The sequence below is a fragment of the Oncorhynchus clarkii genome, chromosome 13 (genome assembly GCF_045791955.1).
Source record: "Oncorhynchus clarkii lewisi isolate Uvic-CL-2024 chromosome 13, UVic_Ocla_1.0, whole genome shotgun sequence".
NCBI classification, from domain to species: Eukaryota; Metazoa; Chordata; class Actinopteri; order Salmoniformes; family Salmonidae; genus Oncorhynchus; species Oncorhynchus clarkii.
The window spans coordinates 21,883,182-21,902,402 of NC_092159.1; the positions used below are offsets into that span (position 1 = coordinate 21,883,182).

Genomic DNA, 19,221 nt, shown 5'->3' on the forward strand with positions numbered 1-19,221 from the left:
AGGGGCTGAAAATGCACATATGCACAACAATAAAATGGCTTGCTTATCAAGGGTCATTTTAAACAGAGTCCTGATTGCGAGATTTGCATTGCCATTGAGTCCCGATTGTGATATTTAAATGGATGTATACATAAACACAGACTATGCACAAATCATTTGGTATCAACATTTACAAGCAGGCTTAATTCTGTATTACTATGAACAAACTCCCAACTACCTACAGTAAAAGCACAGGCACATGTGAACACACAGAAACACACAGACTATACACACTTAAATACACACACACACACGCACACGCACACACACATCTGTGCAGCCTCATTGTCTTTCCCACACCACTGCAGAACCTCCCCTGCTCTGCAGTCCTGGGTGGGGGTAGGCGGCCCACAGGAATGGATGAAAATTCTCAGAAGCCCGTTGCCATGGCACCGAAACAAGGATGTGCCTGCATCACCCAGAGCCTGGAGTTGTCTGCTCCATCACTGAGATATAAGAAGGGGTGGGAGGTGTCTCTCTCTCTCTCTCTCTCTCGCTCCCTCTCACACACACAAACACTCCCTCTCTCTCTCCTTCTCTCCCACACACCCTCCTTCCCTCATTCTTAGCGATGATGAATACTGAATCGTATGATAAGGGAGATTCCCATTTTATAGCCACACATGACGACACTCAATATGAATCTATCTCCACCTGTTCGCCAAATAGACACCGGTAATCTATTTGTCAACACACCTCATACAGCTGAAAGCATCATCATATCTATAGCATCCCTGACTTCCCTGGCAGTGTGTGTCACTGTGTACATATTCCTGGAGGATCAAAGAGCAGCCTGGTCCCTCATCCACTCTCCTGGCTGACCCCGCTGGAACACCAGGGGTTAATCCATCGAGCGCACGATTTTGATGGATGCCCAAATACAGGCGGATTAACCCTCATCCCGCATCATCCTCTCTCCTCTTTGCGCTGCAGACACACACGCACACTAAAACACACACAAAGACACACACAGACAGACACAGCAGTCCCTGCCGCCAACAGATGTGCACTCTCATCACTCCACAGGCACAACAGTTACATTAGCATCTCCAGCAGCATACTGAGGGGGAATCACAGAAAGAGAGAGAGGGAGAGAAAGGGGGTAGAGGTTGCGGAGCAGGGGTAATCACCGTCAGTCAGAAAGAGAGAGCGAGAGAGAGAGTGGACAGTGAGAGCGAGAGATGCTTTACAGAGGAACTGTGGAGCGAGCAAGAATGTAACAGGCAGACAGAAGGAGGAGTGCAGGAGAGAGAGAGAGAGAGAGACACAGAGGAAAGACGCTCTTTTTCTTTCCCCTTCCACACACTACTACACCTGCTCTCTCTCTCCGCCCCACCTTGCCTCAGACCCTCAATATTGGGCTGTTCCCTCACTCCCCTCCTCCCTCTCTGCCTCCTCCTGTCGTACACGCTTGCGCTTGTTTCGGGCTGGGAGTGTGGCGCACCTCTCTCTAATCTCGGTTGGTTTTGTCTCTCACTGCTCTGCTTCTGCTCTCCACGGGGACTTGTCGTCGGGAAACGGGAATACAAACATGGGAGTGACAGGCAGATTGACTGCGGACATGCTGGGAATGGTAGTGGGATTGAGCGGGAACGCCACTGGATTTTCCCAACAATTCCCTCTCCCTCCCACCGACATGCAGGATTAACCAGGAACACCAGTTGGATTCCCCCAGTTCCCATCGGAGGTAGAGAGTATGATTTTTATCCGTGTGTGTGTGTGTTTGTGTGAGTGAGGAGTGTGTGATTATGAGGCACAAATGAGCACGGTGTGTTGTGTGTCTGAGACAGTGCTACAGATGATCGACTCCCCCTTGTCGTTACAGTAGACACCTGCTGGAGCACCTCAGCCTGTATGACTACGACTGGAGAGAAGAAGAAGAGACATAAAGAGAGATGAGAGAAGAGGCTTATGAGGCTTTCCAAGCCTCGGCCAAAATGTGACATTTATTTGAGGATTTTGAAAAAGGTCAAGACTAGAGATTATAAAAGAGGGGGGTATTAGTATATGGCCCCCCCAACGGGAGTGGATTTGAGAATGGGCCCTGTTTGGCTCCTCTTGTTGCTGCTCACACCCCTTCTTTCAGCACAGGTTAGCATAGTTTCTGAATTGGCGACTACAGCCGAGTCAGAGGACCCAAAGTCATCCGTTGTGAGCGCTACAGGGGAGTCGGGCATCCCCTACAGCCCTGATCCCTCAGGGTCGGTCACGACCCCCTCGGAAGCCCCAGAGGAGGACTGGACGCCGGCAGAGGTCTTTCTCTACAGCGGGGACAACTCCGTCTTGGAGATAGTGGAGTGCGACCGGGCGTACAGTCTCACGGGTCAGAACGGCCCCCTGCCGCGGGGGTTCTATGGCCCCCTCCGACCGTCCATGGATGCCCTGGCCAACACGGCCAACTTCCTCAACATGATCCTCCAGGCCAGCGACCTGCGAGAGAGCAGTGTGCGAGAGGACATGGAGTGGTACCACGCCATGGTGCGCGCCCTTCTGGAGGCCGACCCCCTCATCCGGCAGGCCCTCCTCACCTTTGACGCCGACCCAGCCTCCACCGCCCCCCAGCTCGTGCTCCGCGCCTCCCGGAACCCTGCCCCCCCCAGGTACCAGAACATCCTCCTCCAGGACCTCTCTAGCCAATGGGAAAGTCTGCACCTCCCGGCCCCCGCACCCGACGACACCTGGTTCAGCAGTTTCAAGTTTCCCACCTCCTCAAACCAGCCCACCTCAGCCCTATCTAAAAGAGTCCTCCTCAATGACCTCAGCACCCTGGACACGCCCAAATGGGTGCAGGGCGATAGCTATGTGACCAATCGCAGCGGGGTGCGCTGGGCCAACGGGCCATTCCTAGAGTGTGAGGACGGCCGCTTCCTGCCGGGCTGGCTGCTCACCCTATCCACTTCCTTCTACGGCCTGAAGCCCGACCTCAGCCCTGAGTTCAGGTCAGTCAGGGCCCTGGCTGCGTCTAAAATGGCACTCTATTGCTTATATAGGTTTTGACCAAGTGTCACCCTATTCCCTATATAGTGCACTACTTTTGACCAGGGCGAGTTGGGCGAGGGCCCTGGTCAAAAGTAGCACACGACATAGGGAATAGGCTGCCATTTGGACAAACCCATGTCTCTCTCTGTGTCTCATACTGATGACCTCTTTGAGGTAGATAGGTTTAGTACCATCATCAAGGACTATGATGGCTCCAACCCACTACTCCTGCCCCCAGTAGGCTATAATTCACGTTTCGTGCCTGGCTCTAAAAATATCTGGCCCCAGCAGTACTAGGGCCTATAGTAGAAACCAGAGAGCCACACTGTAGATACTTTGATAAGCATTTGAAATAGCAGATATGATTGAATTACCCATTGCTGGATACGATCTGACATTTCAAAGTAAGGCCCTTTTAAAGGCCAAAGAGGTTGATCTAGAGAAAATGTCAAGCTCCAGGCGATAGAGTTGAATACAGATGATTCAATTACAATAATAATATATTTGTTCCCATAAAAGGTCCTGTTGTTGTTGTTTGTGCCCAGTTCGTTTCCAGGATATTCTCTTTTACTGAAATGGATGTGTCTCTTTGTGTGTGTGTGTGTGTGTGTGTGTGTGTGTGTGCGCGCGCGCTCTTGTGCCAGGGGTGTAATCCGTGTGGATGTAAACGTACAGGGCTTTGATGTGAACCAGTGTGACACGGGGGACGCTTGGTTTGCCAACACACACCAGTGCAACCGCACCACCATGGAGGTAAAGAGACTCTCAAAACATTTAAGCCCTGGAAAAACAGTAACTGGAACCTCAAACTGTTGTTGAAGAGTTACAGAACCTCTTGTCTCTGACCAAAGGCCTAAATTCAATCAGATCAAGCGTTAACCGGTGATAGCGTTGGAGCTGTCAAATCGGTGAGCAGCTGCTCTTGATCATTGCCACGAAGCCACACCCCTCCCATCCGCATTACAGTGGGTTTTGACCAAAGGCCACACCTTCTCTTGACAATGCTTTGCTCCAATGCTTCGCTTTGATTGAAGTTTTTATATGTAGAGCAGAGCTCAACTTTTTTCTACCGCTCTGCTAGCAGGGTTCTCGCCGCTCACCTTCTCACCATCCCCCGCCCGTTTCTCTGCATGCCCTCGGTGAAAATGAAGGGGAACACAACTTCTCCAGCTGAATTCGTCGTTGGTGAAACCCCTGCATTAGAAGTTGAGAACGAGAAAGTGTAGGCTACATATACATAATTACGTTCAAATTGAAAGTCATTCAACAAAATAATGAGGATTTCTATCAGCCTAATCGAGGTGTAGAGCTCACATTCCAGTGTTGGAACTTGTAAACAGGGCTGCACTGGAATTATCTTAATGCAACTCCATGCACCCAATGGCAATGTCTGCTGTAGATATAATGCCAGGAGCCACTTGTGGATTTGACCGCTCTAACGCACTTCCACCCCCGATAATGCCAAAACAACCGCTATGCGGATGTCTGCTAAAGCGGATCTGATTGAATTGAGCCCTAAATCTCCTAGAACCAAACCTTGAGTGGGCTGGCCAGCTACTCTGTCACAAGAGACGGCAAAACCCCCTAACTGGCTAAACTCAACTCCACGATTTACATTGGAGTTGAGGGTACTGGAGCTCTGACGTCACATAAAATGTTGATTTGATTCAAAACTGCTGATTAAATCACCTAAAGCAGCTGTGCCACCAGAGACCCTGGGTTCGCGCCCAGGATCTGTCGTAACCGGCCGCGACCAGGAGGTCCGTGGGGTGACGCACAATTGGCCTAGCGTCGTCCGGTTTAGGGAGGGTTTGGACGGTAGGGGTATACTTGTCTCATCGCGCACCAGCGACTCCTGTGGCGGGCCGGGCGCAGTGCGCGCCAACCAAGGTTGCCAGGTGCACGGTGTTTCCTCCGACACATTGGTGCGGCTGGCTTCCGGGTTGGATGCTCGCTGTGTTAAGAAGCAGTGCGGCTTGGTTGGGTTGTGTATCGGAGGATGCATGACCTTCAACCTTCGTCTCTCCCGAGCCCGTACGGGAGTTGTAGCGATGAGACAAGATAGTAGCTACTAAAACAATTGGATACCACGAAATTGGGGAGAAAAAGGGGTAAAATAAAAAAAATATATATAAATAAATAAATAAATCACCCAAAGAATAGCCCACAGTTACACAGAACAATGTCTTGTGTAATTGCGGGCTATTCTTTGGGGGCTAAAATCTGCCGTTTTTGAACCATCCACACTAGTCACCGCGCAACTCCATCGTAAATGGTGGAGTTGAGTTGAATAAGCTACAATACTCCAAACCCTAACCTATATACTTTTGTAAGTCACCATATAGGCAGTATTTAAGTAGTAGTAGTGGGTATTGTGACATCATATGATACATATAAATGCATTCGTCAACCCTAACCGCTTGAAATAGCTTTACTCTCTCTCCATCTCCATCCTTCACCTGTTACTTCATTTACATTTGTATCCTCCACTCAACCCCTCATCCATTCATTGTTGTCCTCCTCTGCTCCTCCTTTACCTTCACCCCCAATTTATTCCCCTTCTCTTGTTTGATCATCATCTGTCCTTTCCGACACAATCCTCTCCCTCTCATCCCGCCCTTCTGTTTAAAGATAGCTGTGCTGGGTGGCGGAGGGATGATCTGCAGGATTAAGATGATAATCCAGCCATGAACGACAACCTTCCCCCAATCCCCATGCACCCATCACTCATCTGACAGGCAGAAACAGAACACAGGAGCACGCCCATATCCCAATCTCATCAGCATCATCCCCTCTCTAGTCTCATCCTGTCCCCTCATGGAACATCCAGAGACAGGTCAGAGGTGGAACAAGAGAGAGATTGATTTCCAGGTAGAATGGGATGTTTTATTAGAGATGATTTAATTTCCTACAAAAGGAGTTCATTGATTCAAGTTTAATTGCGGGCTAAGGCCTCTTTTAAAAGGGGAAGAGATGACTTGCACTATTAAAATAATAATACTGTATTTAAACTATATGATCTTATGATCTAGCTACACTTAAATCAAGTGATTTGATACCTTTATCAGGTTTTTTCAAAAGGCAAACATGTCTTTCACTTTCACTTGTGTGTGTGTGTGTGTGTGTGTGTGTGTGTGTGTGTGTGTGTGTGTGTGTGTGTGTGTGTGTGTGTGTGTGTATGTGTTACATACAAATTACTCACCAAGTCAATTGTAAATCCATATAACAGTCAACTAAGAAACATAAAAACACTTCTCAATCAAAATGTCATAACGCAATAAAAAAAACATACAATGAACCATATTAGATAGACACTCAGTAAGAGTCAAGCCATAGAGCAAATAAGCCTCTGGAGTGAGCTTGATATGTACATCATGAGGCTTTAAAGTGCTGGTCCATGCTATGTCTACCAACCGGCTGACTTATTAATTACTTGCTATGTATGCCATCTCCATCTCAGAATTAAATTGCCTTCATGCCTGAGTTCAGTTGAATCCATGGAACATACAAATATTTAACCCTTTCAGTAGAAACGCGTTTACCCCGCCCACCTGAGGATTTGTCTTTTTCAGGCATCTATTTCCTGTGTTTGAGGGGTGAAAATCCACTTGTCACTTAATTCTCGCTGGATTGATACCTTTCATTTGAATCCCCCGACTCTTTCATACTCTTGCTTGTGCCTGTCGTTTTTCCCCCGTTAACGTTACGACCGTGGAAATGTTTGTTCTGACCTGTCAAACACACCCCGGCAATGGCTGTCATGGGCTCAATGGGATACATTGTCTTTCTGTTGAATCTATATGAACGCTAAAGCTTCGTCAACACACCGTCTCGACGCTTACATCACAAGAAAGAGAAGAAAAATAACCTTCTTTTGATGGGTGTTATTTTTTTGTGGAATTGAAAAAAAGTAATCATTTAATACAGTTGAAATGTTTACAAATTAGATGCGCTGAAGTGAAACCAACTTCAGAAAATGAAGACTCGAATTATAGTGATATTATGTCTGATCTCGCCAACAATGTAAAGTATGTTTAGATACTGTAGGTGTAATCTAGAGCCAAGCGTGTTTCTTTTTAATCTAAGGGTATCCTGCTATTATCACACTTGTTGAATTATGCAAGAGAACGTGACAACAACAGTAATAAATGAGGCGGACAGTGCAGGTGGGGTTGACAAAGCAAGTGTCTCGTGGTTGCAGCCCTGTTCCTCCTCTTTGTGTTAATTTATTCATATCTGCAAATACGTCTGGTGTATTTATGCAAATGAGGTACATATAATAATAAAAAATACCTGATACATTAAGTAAATGTATATGAATGAGTGCATTCTAAGAAAGAAAAGTGAAATTTGACAATAAAATGGAATACCTGAATTCCCACCAAAATCCCTGAACTCTAATTCAGTCAATATCTCACGGATTATACAAACTCAAAACGTTTGGAGTATCTTCATCCATTGTCCAACTGTTGCATTTATTATAATAGTTTTGAAACCTTTCAACAGTTTAGATGACCGTTGCTACTTTAAGCAAGCAATTAGGTCTGTCAATACCTGAAGTGGGATTGCACATGTACTTGAGGGTAGGTGTGTGTGTGTGTGTGTGTGTGTGTGTGTGTGTGTGTGTGTGTGTGTGTGTGTGTGTGTGTGTGTGTGTGTGTGTGTGTGTGTGTGTGTGTGTCTTCCTACGTGTGTGTGTGTGTGTGTGTGTGTGTCTTCCTACGTGTGTGTGCATATGGGATTTCACTGGTAGAAAAGGGGTAATGCTCTTGGTAGCAAAGCATTACATATCCATTTAGGTTTTAACTTAGATTAACACGGAGGCGAGAGGCAAACGTCCAAATGGGTGTTTCCTTGACTGAGTGCTGCTGTGCTGGGAACCATCATGGTGGAGAAACTAACACCAGGCTGGCTGAGAGAACATGTGGAACACACTCCATCTCCATTAACTCGAGAACAGCCAAGCATGTCAGTCCAATCAGGCATAGGCAAATACAGTCACCTAACTGTAACAATTCATACCAACAAAGCCCTATTTATCATAACAAGAGAACAGTGTTTTTTTGGCCATTTTCACACAGAAATGCTGATATTACAGCAGCAGCAGATAATGATGCCTTGGTTGCATTGGTTTTTCTGACGTCCACAGCTGTTTACAGATGGAAACATTGCAGATATGCCAAAGAAAAACTATTACTTGCAATTGAATTGTTTTTTATTCCTCTAGGAGCTCCCCTTTCAGGTGTGGAGTGGGGATATTGCAATAATGATAAAGTCCTCCTAATACAGACATGTCAAACTCGACACCTCACGGACCCTATTCATCCTTGGTATCAATCAGGGACAATGATTGAACAAAACCCAAACTACCCTTGTCCTTGTACTGTGATGTGAACTTAAATCCCCACTGCTTTTACTACCTTCCAGTGTGAGCCAATCACAGGCCAGGGATTCAGATTGGGCCAGTACTGCTGTCGCTGCAAAGAGGGATACTACAGCCCCCCAATGGACGGTAAAGTAGACACACAGGCTTGCATCCCAAATGGCACCCTATTCCCTTTATAGTACACTACTTTTGACCAGAGTCCACAGGGTAGTGCACCCTGAAGGGAAATTGGTGCCATTTGGGATGCATTCAAATAATCAAGAACACTTCTATTCAATGTTTGTCTAAGAACTTTACTTTATATAAGACCCTGGTTAATGTGATGTAATCTTTTGACTTGTAAGCCAAAAACAGCTCTAAGACAATACTTAAAGATTCATTGTCGTCACTGTCCAGCTGTCTTTGTTTCTATCCCCGTGTGTGTCTAATACAGAAGGTGGTGCTCTGAACGGCAGTGGTGGGGAGGGGGGTGGCGTGTGTTACCCGGCCCTGCCCATCTGTCTCCCCTGTTGGCCGGGCTGCAGGCGCTGCGAGGACGGCACCCCCTGTTGGGTAGAGGAGGACTGGTTCCTCAGAGCCGGGGTGCTGGCCGTCCAGGGCTTCTTCATGCTGCTGGTGTTCATCAGCATGCTGGTGGCCTACCAGTTCAGATGCAGCAGGGTGAGTGAGTTCTAGTGGGTGAGAGGGTCATATTCATTAGGGTACACTGTAGCAAAATGTATTGCAACGGAACATTTAAATGAGTGCTTCTTGTTGGACAAGTTAAGGTAGTCCCTCGCTGTTGCAGTATGTTTTCTTCCGTGTGGTGCCTAATCAATACACCTCTGGAGTAACTCTAACAGTTAAGGTTAATGGTAGAGAAATATGATTCTAGATCTGTGGTTAGGGGCAACTTCTACAACAAGCCATCATTGATGGTTAACTGTTCGGTTTCATCATGAAGATCTCACTAGTCTTCAAGTTTCAATGTTTATTCGCAGTGCTACTTGAGTCGATAATTAGAAGGAAATTGACATGAAGCTCTGCTAAAAGTAACAATTAAGTTGTTCCCTCATTCTTTTGAAACACTGTCAGTGCTAGAATATTGCTTCCTTGTATATAGCATATGCTGAAACTCTGCTCTGTGGCTCTATTACAGGTAATCTAGTCATCTTGACGTCTTCTGTCATTACTCATCATAATCGTTGTCACTCTACATAAGAAATGTGGAAATACCTAACTCAGGGCTCTGAGCTTGAATTTAAAAAAACGTCTCAAAGTAGGAGTGCTGATCTAGGATCAGGTCCGCCCTGTCCATATAATATTATTCACCACGATCTATAAGGCCAAATTAATTCTATATCAGCACTACTCTAAGAATCCTTCTGAATATGAGCCCCGAGTGTCAACATGAATTGAACATCTTAAGCCATGTTCTATGTGACAGCTTACGAATGAATACATTTATCCAATATCAGATACAGTAAGGCCAACATACAGGTAAGTGCCAAAATAAAGGAAACACCAACATAAAGTGTCTTAATAGGGCGTTGGGCCACCATGAGCCACATCAGCTTCAATGCACCTTGGCATAGATTCTACAAGTGTCTGGAACTCTATTGGAGGGATGCAACACCATTCTTCCATGAGAAATTCCATAATTTGGTGTTTTGTTGATGGAAAACGCTGTCTCAGGCACCGTGCCAGAATCTCCCATAAGTGTTCAATTGGGTTGAGATCTGGTGACTGAGACACACACACACACACACACACACACACACACACACACACACACACACACACACACACACACACACACACTTAAACCCCCTATACTCCTTTGATCCCCCTCTTTCAAAGTCACTGAGATCTCTTCTCGCCATGGTAGCCAAACTACTGGGCAACTGGGCATTTTATACAAGCATGATGGAATGGTACGTTTTTTTTTAAAGCATTGCTTAATTAACTCAGAAACCACACCTGTGTGGAAGCACCTGCTTTCAATATACACAAGTTTGGGGTCACTTAGAAATGTCCTTGTTTTTTAAATAAAATCACATTTTTTGTCCATTAAAATAACATCAAATTGATCAGATTAGCCTTAATGAAGCTGCCAGTTGAGGACCTGTGAGGCGTCTGTTTCTCAAACTAGACACTCTAATGTGCTTGTCCTCTTGCTCAGTTGTGCACCGGGGCCTCCCACTCCTCTTTCTATTCTGGTTAGAGCCAGTTTGCTCTGTTCTGTGAAGGGAGTGGTACACAGCGTTGTACGAGATCTTCAGTTTCTTGGCAATTTCTTACATGGAATAGCCTTCATTTTTCAGAACAAGAATAGGCTGACGAGTTTCAGAAGAAAGTTATTTGTTTCTGGCCATTTTGAGCCTGTAATCGAACCCACAAATGCTGATGCTCCAGATACTCAACTAGTCTAAAGAAGGCCAGTTTTATTGCTTCTTTAAACAGCACAACAGTTTTCAGCTGTGCTAACATAATTGCAAAAGGGTTTTCTAATGATCAATTAGCCTTTTTAAATGATAAACGTGGATTAGCTAGCTCAACGTGCCATTGGAACACAGGAGTGATGGTTGCTGATAATGGGCCTCTGTACGCCTATGTAGATATCCCATTAAAAATCAGCCGTTTCGAGCTATAATAGTCATTTACAACATTAACAACGTCTTCACTGTATTTCTGATCAATTTTATGTTATTTTAATGGACAAAAAATGTGCTTTTATTTAAAAAACAAGGACATTTCTAACTGACCCCAAATTGTTGAACAGTAATGTACTTGTACCCCTCATTTGCTCAAGTGTTTCCTTTATTTTGGCAGTTACCTGTATATCTTCATGTATCATCGCATTACAGCAGGGGCATTAGTATAATTGTACCTCGCCCTGGCCATTCTTCCTCTCTAAGATAGTGCTCCACGGCCCTAGTCTCTGCATACATCAACACATGTAGAGTTAAATGGTTAAACGCGGAGCCACGATGGTCCACAGAGACATCGGAAATCAAAGCACTGTAAAATAAGCACATCATACTGAACCAATCACGTTTCCTCAATTCCTCCCCCCCCCCCTCACTTTCAATCTCCATTTCCACCTCTCTCTCCCTCATCCACCCCTTCCCTCTCCACCCTCATCAACTGCATCCTTCTCGCCATTGACCTCTACCTTCCCTCTTCTCTGCCCTCCCTCCCCCATCTCTCCCCCTCACCTTCCCTCTCCCCCACATCCATCCCTCCTCTCTACCCTCCCTCCATCTCACCTTTCCCCCTTCCCTCTGTCTATCTCACCTCCCCCTATAGAGGATTCGGGCATCGGGTCTCCTGCTTTTGGAGACCATCCTGTTTGGCTCTCTGCTCCTGTACTTCCCGGTGAGTGAGATAATATATGAGCGAGTGAGTGAGTGTGGAGATAAGAGCGCTCTTTTCAGATCACTGCGTTGGGTTGGGGATTATATTGTAATGGAGGATTTAGATTGGTGGTGGGGAGGGGGAAGGTTGCAACCCAAAGGCACCCGTATAGACCCTGGTCAAAAGTAGCGCACTATATAGGGAATAGGGTGCCATTTGGGAAGCAACCAATGTATTCGTTGCATAACTCTGCTTTACTCGATGGCCGACGATAGGTTATTAATCACTTGTGTGATTCATTATCTCTATTAAGTAGTCGTTGCTGTCAGAGTGTGAGCAACTGGTCGAAGGAAGTCAGGTGCAGAAGAGCAGAGATGAGTGAACAGGCACACTTTAATCAGGCAGAGGAAAACAGCCAGAAGCAACTGCATCACAACACTCCGGCCCAAGGAAAAAACGATAGCGCACAAATCACACAAATAGGTACAAAATAACAAAACCACGGGTTACAACAATACCCGGTGCAAAACCAGTCTGTAGCGTCACACACGTAACGAACGAACAAAACCACACACAGACATGGGGGGAACAGAGGATAATCTACACATAGAGTAATGAGGGGATATAAACCAGGTGTGCGGACAAACAACACAAAACAAATGGAAAATGAAAGGTGGAGCGGCGATGGCTAGAAGACCGGTGACGTCGACCGCCAAACGTCGCCCGAACAAGGAGAGGGACCGAATTCGGCGGGAGTCTTGACAGTTGCACAACTCACCCACACGTATATCTACCCTGAATCATTGATCAAAGTATCCCGTTCAAGCCAATGGTAAATGATGGGGGCATGTGATCATATTACTTCGCTCGCTAGAACACAAGGTTGAGTTACATATGTGCGATATACACATATTAATGTGTTCCCTTCCTCCGTTCAAAACGGGGGAGCTTTGCTGTGTTCCCACTTCACTACGGTATCACAGATGCACTAAAGAAACACCTATGGGGGATTGAGACGCTAAAAGACCGACACAAAGGTGAAATTCCTTTCAATCTGCTGTAACTGTGGAGCGTTGGCCCAGACAAAAGGGCAACGGAGGGACAGACTCTCTCATCTCTGTAGGGCATCACCTGGGGGGGGGGGTCACACATCGCCCCCTTTAGCCCTCCAGCCATTTGATCTACTGTTGCCGCGTCACCGACCTAGAGCACACATACGAATCCACTCATGTACACACACAGTCCTGTACACTGCGCATTTATGTACACGTTCTGTACTGTTGTGTACAGTTGTGATTACCAAGTGCATAATGTGTCTCTCCACTGAGGAAGGTAGAAATGTTCTATTTCAACACATTCTAATCAATTATGGTCCTGTATTATTTTTTTATCCACAAAGCCTGTTACCTATTGTAACTACAAAGACAAGGTAAACTAAGCTCACGGGGAGTGATTTCGCGTGATAGATCATCTGCTAATGCCTCTCTCTCTATCTCTCCCCCTCAGGTTTTCATCCTGTACTTCAAGCCCAGCACCTTCCGATGCATCCTGCTTCGCTGGGTGCGACTTCTGGGCTTTGCCATCGTCTATGGAACGGTAACACTGAAGATATATAGGTCTGTACTACCGCACTCTCTCACTACTACATTTCACGTATCGTCAGTATCACCGCACGGGTATCCCCTCTCTATAGTCAGGTCGATCAATATGTTGTAAGCTCTTTCTCTGAACTCAGATCAGTTTCTATGCTGTAATGTAATTCAAAATGTGTCAAAAAAGTGTCTGTGTATGTTTTATCTCTGAGGAACGAGTAACATCGAGTCAACTTCCCACACATACAGGGTTCTCAAGGTGTTCCTGTCGCGCACAGCCCAGAGAGTGCCCTACATGTCCAGCATACACCTGCTGAGGTTGCTGGGAGTCATGGTTGTGACCGTCAGCTGGTTCCTGTGTGCGTGGACCGCGGGCGTTCTACAGAACCGTGACCGTAACGTTCCGTTACTGATCATAACGAACACGTCTGATGGTCAGGGCTTCAGCCTCTGTGACCTAGACCGCTGGGACTACATGATGGCCGTGGGTGAGTGGATAAATCTAATTGAAAAAGAGGGTTGTTGGTGTTTTCCAGGTGATACAGAGAAAATAATCTATATTGAAAAGATAAACTCCAGCACACGAGCATTCTTGTGTAGACCTCTTGACCAAAACCAAAAATCCAGTGAATGCTACTGTTATCGATTTGGCTTTTTTTGTCTGGCTACAAATCACATTCCTGATTGAGGTCAGAGGTAAAAATCAATTTACAAACATGATTTTGAGCTCAACAACCCAGACAAAATAACACATTACTGCCTGACACTACTTGTGTATGAGAAGAGTATAAACGTTATGCCTGTCTCTTTGTCTGACTCAGCCGAGCTGATGTTTCTGTGCTGGGGCAGTTTACTGTGCAGTGCTGTGAAGCCAGTGCCCTCAGCCTTCCACGAGCCTCGCTACATAGGTATCGCCATACACAACGAGCTGCTGCTATCCTCCATGTTCCACCTGCTACGGTAACCAGCGTACATGATCCTCGGCTCTAAACAGAGGCAGTAAACCGGGATAAAGCCAATGATTTATAGTATATAGGCCTACACTAGATGACTAACAGGGGGCGCTGTTTTGAAGCCACTGCACCTCCATCTTGGCACTCCCCCACCGTTGTGAAAAATATTTTGAAAGCTGTAGAAATGTATTTATTCATGTCTTTTGTACAATACGTTTATTTTATTACAGACACAATGCATACTTTCAATTATATTATGTGAGCTAAACATTTAAAAAATAAAATAAATAACATGTTCCTTAATAAATTATAATTTTTGTAAAGTTCTGTTACTGTTCCCACTACAACAAAAAATACCTAAATTCATGTAATTTTGTCCTTGAAACATTTCATTCCTATGGAGGACTGCTTCTTCTAGGGAGTGCCAATATGGCTGACCGGTGGCTTCAAAGCCTCTGATTGGCCAATACATAGCATCAGCAATCCAGGGTTTATATACATCATTGGATAAAACATGCTTATTCACCACGAGAAACGCATATTGTATAGGGACATATAACATGTCTTCCTGTTTTATATTTTCCTTAGGTTTGTCATGCCCTCTCTGCATCCTGACTGGATGCTGTTGCTGTTCTTCACCCATACGCACGTCACTATCACTGTGACACTTGCCCTGCTCTTCATACCCAAGGTACATGGCAATTTTCTTCCACAAGCAATGTAAGTATAAACCTGTCTCTGACACATAATAACTACTCTGTGTGTGTATTCTGTAGTTCCTCCATGTGTCGAGGGCAGGGAGAGAGGAGATTGCAGAGGAGGTGTATGAGGATGAGGTGGACTTGCGGCGATCCGGCTCGTACCTCAACAGCAGTTTTACCTCAGCAGTTTGGAGTGACCACAGCTTGGACCCCGATGACATTCGGGTAAACTCCCTTTCTGCCCTGGACCCTTACTAATTGACCATTTCTATTCAGGCACTGTCTAGGCCAAGACGGGAAGAAATTATTCAATAGAATTTAAACCTTAGTAAAATAAAACTATTGTAAACATTGAATTACTGCTATAACCATTTGTAGGATTACTTTATACTAATTTAAAACCAATTAGACTCTTCATTATAAACTTAGACATAAAAAGCCCTGTGTGTATTACACAATATGTTGCCTGGCATAGACCTGACCTGTTTTCTCCTCCGCCTGCCCCTTCTCTTCTCCCTAAACTTGCTCTCCTTAACAATAACTCTTCCCCAACTAACGGTTCCCAATGGTTTTCCCTCTGCTCACTCATACCAATACCCTCCCTAATTCCCTTTATCCTTCCTTCTCTCTTCCTTTTCACCTGCACCAGGATGAGCTGAAGAAATTGTATGGTCAATTGGAGGTCCACAAGACCAAGAAGATGACAGCAAACAACCCCCACCTGCAGAAGAAGCGCATCTCTCGGCGCGGGCTGGGCCGGTCCATTATAAAGCGTATCACTGAGATCCCAGAGTCCATGAGCCGACAGTGCAGCCGTGACGGCAAAGAGGTCAACCTGGGCAGCAGGGATGTTACGCACGCCGAGTCCTGTAAGAGAGCGCCAGATACTTTTAGCATAAATTACAAAGATGAACCAGTAAAGCAGCCTTCACCGATGCTGCGTAAATCTCAAAGTGACTATGACTATGTAACCGATAAAGACCCCTCCTTGCACGACACCATGTTAAGGGCGAATCTAGCTAAGAGATGCTCACAGCGCTCTGAGACAGACTCGCTGGATATCGCACCATTGGTCTGTAAGTCGGCCAGTGCCCAAAACCTTACAGTCGATAACAATCTCCTGCTTCCTGGACCTACCAAGCTACACAAGTCACTGAGTTTAGCATCCAGTAAAACCCACAGTCTGGAAGACACCTACCGGGTAGGCAGAAATACTCCAGGCGAGCAAAGGCAGTCCCAACAGGATATCGCTATCAAGGACCAGACCTCAAGTGCCCTTGTGCAATCCCAGTCTTATGACAAAGCCGAAGTGTGTCCCTGGGAGCTGGCGGAGGAACGCCCTGCCAATAAGAACCAGCCACACGTTACCTTTGCTCCCTCCGAGGAAGAACCACAGAGCCCAGAGAGTATATCATCACCAATACTGAAACATATTTGCCCCTGGGACCATTTACCAGTTCCTAACCCCGCAGAAAGTCCTGCTGGGGATTCACAAGGGGGAGAGGCAGATTGCGAGTCCCCGAGACCCCAGGCTCCCATCTCCGCTAGTGTACCTGGGTCCCCAAAGGCCGCAAACGACACGCGGGTCTTTTCCTTTCGCACTTCCACCCAGAAATGGCTCTCTGTCAAATCTTTCGTAGGATCTGTGGATGCAAGCATCAAGGAAAAGGCCAAAAAGGAGACAGCAGGAGATACGGTAAAGAAACAGGACTCAATATCAGGAAAGAGCCAGGGGAGTGTTGCCGCCATCGCCGTCATCGCAGCATTAAAATTAAAAACTCCAAGCACTTCAGGCGCAGAAGCGAAATCGCGAAGTGTTTCAAACTTGGAGAAGAAATGTGGTGTTTCAAGCGTAGACAAGAGGACACAGCAAAAAAGAAGTATGACAACAGGAGATGTGAAACCTGTCCTTGTGAAACAGGCTGCAATCAGACTGTCCTCAAGTGATTCCTCCGAAAGAAGTCCTAGGAGAATAGTGGTTGTACAGTCCACTGTCTATCCCTGGGACTCAGAGGACATGCAAAAGGACAGTGTGTATGAAAACGTGTTCATCTCAAGGGAAAACACTGCACATAGCACAGCTAAGACTCCTTCCACTCACAGAAGAGGTAGACAAATTAGGCCTGCTCTGAGTTTTTCCCAATCAGAGATTTGCCCATGGGATGTTCCTGCTTCCTCCCAGCAGGCCCCACAGAGACAACAGAGCACCACAGCAGACATTTGCCCGTGGGAGGTGGAGGAACCAGAGGAGGATCCAAATGCGCCTGCACGTGTCAGTGTATGTCCTTGGGAATCAGAAGAAGTATTTAAAAGACAGGAGAGTGTCCGGGGAGATGTATGCCCTTGGGAAGCTGATGTTTCCGCCATCCCAATTACCTCAGCGTCCAAACAGTCTGAGAAGGAACCAGAGGGTCTGAACAAGAAAGCAACAGATGTATGTCCTTGGGAAACTGATGAAACCCCACAGATTTCTCACGGCCTGAAACCCCAAAAGAGTGTACGGGTTGATGTCTGCCCTTGGGATGTGGGGGATTCCTTCCCTGAAAAAGTAAAGGTGCCGATTATTTATGAAAATGTTAATCCACAGGAGGACAAGGGATTACGTAATGCGCCACCAAAATGTCAGGAGACAATACATGCCAATGTCTGTCCATGGGAATCTGAAGAGACACCAAAATCCCAAGACAGTGACCGGGAGAATATCTGTCCTTGGGAACCAACAGACACGGCAAGCATGGGGAAACAAGATGTACAAACAAAAAGCACAGAGCAAGCTAAATCTGCATCTGAAAAACTAAGTGTCCCCTTAGCAAAAGCATGTCCATGGGAATTCCCTGACCCACAGAAAGATTTGACAGTACTTTGTCCTTGGGAAGAGGAGAGTACAATGCCACCCATAACCATAAAGATCACCAAAAGATCATTTTCCCAGGAGACCACTGTGGCAAAAACAGACATTTGTCCATGGGACATTGGTGACCAAGAAAAGACAGATGTAAAAGACAGCCCTTGTACAATTGTTTGTCCTTGGGAAACTCATGGCAGAACTCAAGCTGATCCAAAAAAGACTGACAGCATCCGAGTAAATATTTGTCCTTGGGAGACTGAGAAACCAGAGAAAACAGAGCAGCAAGACAGCAGTCCGGCTATTGTCTCCATAGAAACAGGAAAGACTAAAAGACAAGACAGCCTTCTAGCAGATGTTTGTCCTTGGGAAACTGGGGCAAATGATGAGCCAGACAAGACAAAAAGACAAGATGGCACTCAAACGGACGTTGGTCCATGGGAAACTGAGGAGCCAAAAAAGACAGAGGAGAAAGATGGTGTCAAAGTTGATGTTTGTCCTTGGGAACCTGGAGAGACAGACAGGACAAATGGACAAGACAGTACTGAAGCAGATATCTCCAAGGAAACACAAAAAGAGAAAAGACGAGACAGTGTTCGAGTTAATATTTGTCCTTGGGAAACTGATGTCCCCGAAGAACCAGAAAAGATGAAAAAGCAAGACAGTGTTCGGGCAGATGTTTGTGTATGGGAAACTGGTCCAGCTGAAGAGTCAGAAAATACTCAAATCCAGGACAGCACCAAGGCAGACATTTGTCCATGGGAGACCAGGGATCCTATAGAACCAGAGAAGATAAAAAAGCAAGAAAGTGTCCGAGAAGATGTTTGCTCATGGGAAACTGATGAACCAGAAAAGTCTGCAGAGAAAGAGGAAACTATCCTTGCCAGTGGCAGACAGGACGTCACAGAGACCCAGGGTGCACTCTCTATGGAACAGGGTGACGCTGCACAATCTGCAGCCGGCAGCACGCAGGGGGCAGAGGCAGCCAAAGCTAACGTGCCCCTGGCTCGGCGTGATGCTATGTGCCCTTGGGAGATGGAAGAGACCAAACCACCATCATCCCCCTCATCCATCACAGAACACGACAATAACTCGGACATTTTTACATGGGATCCTGAAAACATTCCCGAAGAGGAAGAAGACGATGCCGAAAGTGCTGCAGAAGCCTTCGTTTTCCCATCTGACTTGTAAGACTTTTTCAAAGTCAATTGTGTCATTTAGACAGTCGTGGCTACAAGGACATCAAATTTAATGTCAGTTCTGTAGATCAACTACATGATCACGTCCCCACAGGCACAGTGCTAATATTAATAATATAATACATCGAACTTTAACAGAGAACTTAAAATCGTTCTAATTCAATACTGATTGAGCTATAATCTGTTATTTT

General features: G+C 46.0%; 1 protein-coding gene across 2 annotated transcripts; it reads left to right on the top strand.

Annotated features, from left to right (window-relative positions):
- The first annotated feature begins 1,184 nt into the window (after positions 1-1,184).
- Positions 1,185-19,211, top strand: LOC139424597 (G protein-coupled receptor 179). 2 transcript variants are annotated; one of them, XM_071176589.1, is made up of 12 exons: positions 1,185-1,726; positions 1,865-2,978; positions 3,663-3,771; positions 8,446-8,530; positions 8,838-9,064; positions 11,693-11,761; positions 13,247-13,356; positions 13,582-13,820; positions 14,154-14,292; positions 14,874-14,976; positions 15,062-15,211; positions 15,636-19,211. In XM_071176589.1, the coding sequence occupies exons 2-12, from the start codon at positions 2,047-2,049 to the stop codon at positions 19,020-19,022; spliced, it is 5,550 nt and encodes a 1,849-aa protein (XP_071032690.1). In that variant the 5' UTR covers positions 1,185-1,726; positions 1,865-2,046; the 3' UTR covers positions 19,023-19,211. The 2 variants fall into 2 exon arrangements, with proteins under 2 accessions (XP_071032690.1, XP_071032691.1); XM_071176590.1 differs by lacking the exon at positions 1,185-1,726 and having other exon boundaries at positions 1,825-2,978.
- Positions 19,212-19,221: the final 10 nt, after the last annotated feature.